This window comes from Seriola aureovittata, chromosome 8 (assembly GCF_021018895.1).
Source record: "Seriola aureovittata isolate HTS-2021-v1 ecotype China chromosome 8, ASM2101889v1, whole genome shotgun sequence".
Taxonomy (NCBI): domain Eukaryota; kingdom Metazoa; phylum Chordata; class Actinopteri; order Carangiformes; family Carangidae; genus Seriola; species Seriola aureovittata.
The window spans coordinates 16,242,362-16,250,402 of record NC_079371.1 but is presented as its reverse complement, the minus strand read 5'-3'; the positions used below and the strand labels follow the sequence as shown (position 1 = coordinate 16,250,402).

Genomic DNA, 8,041 nt, shown 5'->3' with positions numbered 1-8,041 from the left:
AGTGGCCATAAAAAGGCTTGTTTGCTTAGTAGAAGTACCAGTACAAAAATCTAGTAAAAGTCCTGAAAAATCCTCAAAGTGAATAAGTAGTATCAATGACAATGTAAGCAGCATTTTTACTTTTGTAGCTGATCCAGATTAACCCACTTTAAATACTAGTTTTAACCACTTTATGCAAAGTTAGTACTTTAGTTTATTGCATAAACTCATCATATGTCTTATGTAAAATGTTAATCTGAGAACTATAGCTGTCACATGCAGAAGGGTGACACAGACTGAAAACTGGGTGGAGAATCACAATGACAATGCCCCCATTCATAGGGTATGAGGGGTCATTGAATTGTATTGGTGAGTAGAAAATAAAAATAAGAAACTTCTTGTTTCTTGTTTTAGGCTGGTATAGAGCTGGATGAAGTATTCAGGGTCCTAAGTAAAAGTAGCAATACCATAATGTTAAAGTATTCTAAAATAAAAATACTGCTTTAACCTTTAATTTAGTAAAGTAAAAGTATTATTAGCCTTAAATGAAATCAAGCAGTAAAATGACCCCTGTCAAAGTTATAATTTTATAATATTTGATTATTACTGAGGCATTTCTATATACAGAGTTTTAATATTGTAGGACATGGATCTAACACTTCAGACTCTTATGTAGTTTTTGATTTAGGCTGTTAATGCATCAGATTTATTAGACCATTATGTTTTAGTATGTAAAATCGTAATCTAAAAAGTACAACATTTCCCTTAGAGAATGTAGTGGAGTAAAATTATAAAGTAGCATAAAATGTAAATACTCAAGTAAAGTATTATAGTACTTCAAACTATAGTTAAGAGAACACGTGACTAAATGTACGTTTTTTCCATCACTGCTGCTGCATTGATGTGTGTTCACCAATATGACTCTGATTAAAATTACAACTCTTAATTTCTGCTGGTTTAGGGTTGAACCATTTCAATGCGCATGCGTATTGCGGCCACCGCTTATGACATTGTCCTCTCCTTACTTTTTACACGAACCCAGGAAGCAGAATCAGAGCCATGTAAACATGCCCTTACTAGGATGAGATGAGTAGAGGGAATCACAACTTGCTCCTAAATAGATGAATAAAGAAAACAGCTGAGCGGCACAGATCCAAGTCTTAATAGATTTACGACTGATTTATTTTTTAACTTATTTTATTTATTTTAGCTACTTTTACAGCTGACATCCTGACCGACAACACCACAGACACGACACAGGTTTTAAATTTGATCTCTGACATTACATTTAATCTGATTTGTGCAGAAAACACGTCCATCAGTTACAAAGATAGCACATCAGACCCACCCACCCATTTAAGTAAAATAGCTACAAGTCCGCGCAGGCGCACTGACATGAACTGAAGTACTTCCTGATGTGTGGAGGGGCATGTGAAGCGTACTTGTTTCACTGTGAGCGCTGCAGGTATTGAAGGTGAAAACAGCTGAGGTATCCCCACAGACTTAAGTCTTCTTCCCGGACAGGATTCAGTTATTTAAAGTGTGATGAAGGCAGCTGGAAAACTCATGAAGGTTTTCGTGACGAGACGCATCCCGCAGGAGGGGATGAAGATCCTTTCAGCGGCCGCAGAGTATGAAGTATTTTTAATTGTTATTTGACATTGGCAAAGCAGCATTTATCAGCCAACAGCAGACTGCGTGTGTGTCCTTTACTGCAGATACACACCTCTGCAGCCAAGGGCCTGCCAGATCTAAATATTAAACCCTGTGACCTCTCCGAGGGCCACACACACACACACACACACACACACACACACACACACACACACACACACACACACACACACACACACACACACAATCTCTCCACCAGTGTCAGCTTTCCCACAGACCAAAGGCTTTATGCCTAAATCTGCCTGTATACCTGAATGACGTCCACCATCTCCTTTTCTGTCTCCAGTTGTGAAGTGTCTCTGTGGGACTCGGATGAGCCTGTGCCGAAAGCAGAGCTTCTCAAAGGTGTGCAGGGGGCTCATGGTCTTCTGTGTCTGCTGTCAGACAAGATCGATGCTGAGGTTCTGGATGCAGCAGGTACTCCTCATGTGTGGGTGTAGAACCGAGTCATTGTATATGTCAGCCAACCAGATAGATCTGATCTGATCCAATCCGATCCGATCCATTCACTATCAGTACTGGCTTCCAGGGAGTTCTGTGTACTTAAGATCTATTTTGAAGTACTTGTACTTTACTACACTATTTTAATTTTCTGCTACTTTAAACTTCTACTCTACCACAATTCAGGGGCAGATGTTGTACTTTTCACTCAACCACATTAATTTAATAACTTTAGCTGCTACTTTATTTCCAGATTGAGATGATGATATAAAATATAATCAACGAGTAAACTATGATGTGTTATTATAGGTTAAGACTTTATTTTTCCATGTAGGGTAATTGACAAGCTGCCCAACCATATATAAAGTAGTTAAATCCCCACCATTTGCAATATTAAAGTGATGTACAGTATTCTGAACTGGACCATTCTGCATAATGAGTAGTTTTACTTTTGGCACTTTCTCTATATTTTCATACTAATAAGTCAAATTTTAAATGCACAACTTTAACTTGTAACATGTATTTCTATACTGCGGTATTGATACTTGATGTTATTGATGATAATTAAAATTGTTGCTGATTAATTTTCTGTCAATCAACTAATAACAAGGTTTAATTAAAACATATCAAACAGTAGCAATAGTCTGCCAATCAAGTGTAGTAGTGTCTAGATTTCAGTCTTTCAGCTCATCTCTCTCTGATTACAGGGCCAAACCTAAAAGTCATCAGCACCCTGTCCGTGGGATTTGACCACTTGGCTATGGATGAAATAAAAAAACGGTAGGTCACATCGAAAAACTGTAACTTATAGTGACAAAATTGACCTTCAACAAGGAGGATGAAGTCTCGTGCGGTCTCTATAAGTTATGCTGCTGTGTGTTTTCTGCAGTGGTATACGTGTTGGATACACTCCAGATGTGCTGACTGATGCCACAGCTGAACTGACTGTAGCTCTGCTGCTGGCCACTGCTCGCAGATTACCAGAGGGAGTGGAGGAGGTCAAAAAGTCAGTCTCACCAAGTTACACATTTACACTTATCAGTGATTTCTTTTCATGGTGATTGCGTTTGTGTAGCTTTTAATCTAAAAGTACAAGTATTTTGCCTTAATCAAACCAATAGTCATTCTGTCTTTTTGTTTCTCTCTCAGTGGTGGCTGGAGCTCATGGAAACCTCTCTGGCTGTGTGGTTATGGTCTCTCTGGCAGCACGGTAGGAGTCATTGGACTGGGACGCATTGGTAAGGCTTGCTGTTATTGCTTCATTAACTTTGGCATATGACTCAATCCCGTAGCCAAATCCCATGCTGACATATCTAACGAGCAACATGTGACATTATTTTCCTCACAAAGTTTACGACCTGTTGGTACGTGAGTAGCTGGTTGTGTTTGTGCTCAGGTATGGCCATTTCTCAGAGACTCATGCCCTTTGGAGTGAAGAGGCTGCTATACTCTGGGAGAACAGCCAAGCCCCACGCCGCAGAGGTGAATGGAGAGTTTGGTAAGAAAAAGGAGAGAAACTTAAACAGTGATGAAAGCATAGTAAGACAGTAATCACATGGTGGAAGGAGAAGTGAAAATGTAATATTATATAACTGTCTAATAAAAATAAGGGCTTTTGGTTAGCAGGTCTGCATTTTTTTAGTATCTTTTTCCTCTCTCCCCCTTTTGTTCCTCCTCCTCTCCTCTCCTCTTTCTCTTCTGTCGAACAGTTCCCCTGGACACACTTGTGTCTGAGAGCGACTTCATCGTTGTTTCCTGCTCCCTGACACCAGAAACCAAGGGGCTGTGTGACAAGGCCTTCTTCAGCAAGATGAAGAACACCGCAGTCTTCGTCAACTCAAGCAGGTAGACTTCCAAAGCAGCACAAAGCTGGGTGTGCACTATGAGCAATGCATCAGATTGGAAATATTTCTATATCTGTACTCATGGACTTTTTAATGGCTGTAAATCTTTCTCCTGCATCTTCTGACACCAGCTATGTTTAATATGAAAGTACATAAGGCTGAAAACATGGTGAATTGTTGATTTTAGGGGGGCTGTGGTGAACCAGGAGGATCTGTACGAGGCTTTGAGCAGTGGACAGATAGCAGCAGCTGGACTGGACGTCACAACACCAGAGCCACTCCCAACAAACCACCCCCTTCTTACACTAAAAAACTGTGGTGAGTATTTGCAATATCTAGAGATATCTTTTTTTTTGGCCTCTTTTTTCCGCACTTTGCCTCCTGATTTGATTTGCCTTTTTTTCTTTTCTTTTCTCTCCTCTCTTATCTTGTGAAGTGGTGTTGCCGCACATCGGCAGTGCCACCTACTCCACAAGGGGTGTCATGTCAGCCTTGTCAGCGCGAAACCTGCTGGGTGGTTTACAGGGCACAGAAATGCCCAGTGAACTCACCTTCTAGAGCCTGAAACGGAGCCGCTGTGCCTACTGCCTCCCCTGGTGCTGCGTGGAAATCAGAAAACAGCAGTGTACTGGTCTGACAATAGTCTCTGATGTGGGATCAAAGCAGTGAGGGGATGAAAAGAATAGTAACAATACAAATGTACTGTAGTGTTTACATGATGTGATTGTTAACTTGATAGTTTAGAATTGCACTTTTAATGAACAGTGTGCATTTCTGAGGAAGGAAATGCCGAGTTCAAGGTTTCACTCATTTCAGACATGTTTTCAAGTTCATGATAAAGTGGCTAATGAACAAAGTAGCAGCACTCCTTAACTTTAGTCCTTATCACAACTGACTGTACATGCCTAGTCTGAGGTGAAATAGCTGTAAAACTGAAGAAATCATTTCACTCACTAATTTGCATTTTAAATGTTTCCCTTAAGACAGAATCAGTGGTTTGTTATCTCTCTAAATGCGGTGCTTGTTGGTCTGTACTTTATTCTAATGATAATGTTCCTTGTCTTTTGTCACTAAGCAGTGCAACACTCCAGTTTTGTGTGAAATGGGATTTTTCTGAGGATTAAAACCGATGATTTAGTCGAAATGTAAAATCTATGTGCAAGTGTGTTTAAAAGAAAATAGATTTGAGATCAATAAAAATCACCAAGTGCATTATTTATTCTCATCACTCTTCCAGCCATGATATAAACCATGTTTGAGAATATATTTAGTGCATTTTTTTTTAAGTGCATTCACATCTGATTGGCAACATTTTCATTTGTTTCAATTATGAGAGAACATAAAAACATGAAAAGCATCAAATAACTTAAGAGATACATCAGGAAATGGACTTTGATTTCATGTAACAAAATCAAAAATTGATTGGGATTAATAAATAATGTCATTGACAGGATTTTCTTTTTTTTTTTTGTTGTTGGAAGAATTGTGTGCCTCTAACGAAGAGGTCAGAGTAGCGTGTCTGGGAATGACTGGTCATCTTTCCAGTTTAGACAGGTATTCTTAGAGTGCTTGTAAAGATGGGAGGACTGGCTGAAGCGTTTGCCACACTTTGGACAGGGATAGGGCTTTTCTCCTGTGTGGACGCGAATGTGCTTCTTACAGTCAGTCAGGTTCATGAACGTCTTACAGCAGATGTTGCAGGCATATTTCTTCTCCCCTTCCACTAACAGCACATGGTCTTCAGCAGCTGCTTTCTTGCACTTGGACAAGACATCATCCGAAGCTCTGGTCAGAGGCGGCCGATCAGCAGCGTCTCTCGCTGATCCGGAGGAAGAGGAAGGATCGGTGCCGGCTTCTGATCCAGGCGGGACTTTTGGGGCGATGCGACGGAAGGTTGTTGCCCCTGAGCTTTTCCCAACCCTGGAGGGTTGGACGAGGGAGGCCTCCAGACTGAGGCCCGGTCTGATGCCGCTCAGAAACCCTGCTAACGTGTTTTGAGTGGGCTGTAGGATGAGTGTGTCGCTAAAACCAGGGCTCTGAGTTGGGAGAAGCTGCTGCAAGGGGACAGAAGTTACTGGAAAAACAAGAGAAGAGGAGGAAGAGGAATCAGAGGACTGAGCAGAAGAGGTATTCGCTTCTTCTGAGTTTTGATACGGTTCACCTATGTTACCAGCAGCTGCAGGAGCATCGCTGGCGGCAGCAGCTGCAGTAGCGGCAGCCGTGAGACTAGCTAGGCTGTCTTCTTCTTCCAGAGCTCCCATTACACTTTCAGCACTGGGATTAAGGAAGCAGGAGAAGGCCAGCTCTGACAGGCTGTCCAGGCCTTCACCGTCTACTGAGTCCTCACCCAAACCTCCAGCCTCTCTGTGCGCATCACTTTGAAGATCTGTGCACAGCTGAGAGGGTAAAGAGCTAAGACCACCTTCTGTTGGGTCGGCTACTGTGGCCATTTTCTCATCATTTACTTGTGCATTCAAATTGTCCGTGCAGTCTTGTGGTGGAGATGGAGGACAATCTAAATCCGGGGAATATGCGCTTAGATTTTCCTTTTTCACCTCAATCACCTCCATCTTTGGCTCCTCTCCGTCTTCCTCACCTTCTTCTCCCACCTTTACTTTAACCACTGTGTCTCCACCTGTATCTCCATTCTTCTCCCACGCACCCACACCTCCTGTGCTGCTGTCCGACTGGCTCGGCAGCTGGATCTCCTCTGACTCTCCCTTGGTTGCTTCGTATTTCTTCTCCTCCTCCTCCTCCTCCGCCTCCACCTCCTCGCCTCTGTTCTCCCAGAGTCCATCAGTTGTCTTCAGGCAGTCTGGGAACTGCAGATCTTCTCCTTCTTCCTCTGCGCTGACGGTGCTTCTGCTGGTCACAGTAGGTGAACACTCCTTGTAGTTTTCCTCGGACAGCCTGCAGCTTCTCTTCCTGCCGCCGAGCTTGTCCTCGTGCGACTTTCTTTTAAGTCTGTTGCACGGTGCTGCTGCGGCACCCTGTTCACAACTGACTACCCTCTGATCTTCGACCCCACCCGACTGGCTCACCTCAACTCCCACTCCCTCTTCATCTACATCCTCCTCCATAGCAGATGTGACGTGTTGAAGCGTGGGCGACCTCTCTGCCTGTGAGGGGGGACACTGCTGCTGTTGTTGCACTGACCTCCATCCTTTAGGCGGTGAGGTAGGGAAGTTTTTCCTGGACAGGTGGAGCTTGCACGCCTTCACCACAGTATTCAGGTGCAGGTGCGAGGCCGCCAACAGCACATCCATCACATTGGAGGCCCCCAGGGAGAGGGTGGAGGTATAAATCATCTCTAGTAGGGTGGAGAAGGCCTCGGGGGTCACCACCTCCGGATCTAACTCCATCACACTGGGGCTTCCACCTTCACCTCTGTCGGCTCTTGCTCCTCCAATCTCATCAGCACTTTCATTGGAGCTGAGGAGAGCTCTGAAGTGAGAGCTGCACGCCGCTAGGATGGAGCGGTGAGCCTGGAAGCTCTGACCTCCAACCACCACCACACAGTCACACAGCTGAGCATGGAGGCGCTGGTGGTTGAGCTGCTTGAAAATGTGCTGGAAATGACCTGGGAAGTCCATGATGGACAGTGGAATTGGTTGTTATTTAATCTTGGAGGTGCTACTTATGATACACTAACACAGTGAAGGTCATTGTCAAAAAACTGCTCACGGACAGCGCTTTAAGACGCCTGTCGTTATCCACGTCTCATCTGTTGAAAACGGTAATCAAGCTGACTCCGATACATTTCACCGCAGCGTACCTCTGTTGTGATGTGTAGCGGTTCATGAGTCTGCTGTCGCCGGGTTTCCTGGAGATGCTCTGGAGTATGGGCGGGCCTGGTCCAACAATAACGCGGAAAGATGCGACGCAGACTCGGGCTTTGTCTCCACAAGCAGTCCGCTGTCCGCGCGGCTGGTTCTCACTTATGGCTGCGAATCAAAGACAATATCCAGAATTGTAGCCTTTTCCATTGACATTAATGTTTATCATTCACAGAGCTCATACAACCAGGCTGAGTTTTGCATCCATTGTCGACGTCTCCATCACTGTTAGTCTCTCCTGTCCTCGGAATAAAACACTGCCCCCAG

The 8,041-nt window shown here is 43.8% G+C and overlaps 2 protein-coding genes across 2 annotated transcripts; one reads left to right on the top strand and one right to left on the bottom strand.

The window, feature by feature from the left end:
- Positions 1–1,107: 1,107 nt before the first annotated feature.
- Positions 1,108–5,150, top strand: grhpra (glyoxylate reductase/hydroxypyruvate reductase a). The gene is made up of 9 exons (XM_056383532.1): positions 1,108–1,610; positions 1,940–2,070; positions 2,802–2,874; positions 2,984–3,100; positions 3,244–3,332; positions 3,491–3,592; positions 3,804–3,939; positions 4,126–4,256; positions 4,375–5,150. The coding sequence occupies exons 1-9, from the start codon at positions 1,525–1,527 to the stop codon at positions 4,494–4,496; spliced, it is 987 nt and encodes a 328-aa protein (XP_056239507.1). The 5' UTR covers positions 1,108–1,524; the 3' UTR covers positions 4,497–5,150.
- On the bottom strand, positions 5,139–8,005 carry LOC130173951 (zinc finger and BTB domain-containing protein 5-like). The gene has a single exon (XM_056383531.1). The coding sequence runs from the start codon at positions 7,529–7,531 to the stop codon at positions 5,444–5,446; it is 2,088 nt and encodes a 695-aa protein (XP_056239506.1). The 5' UTR covers positions 7,532–8,005; the 3' UTR covers positions 5,139–5,443.
- Between the last annotated feature and the right edge of the window lie 36 nt (positions 8,006–8,041).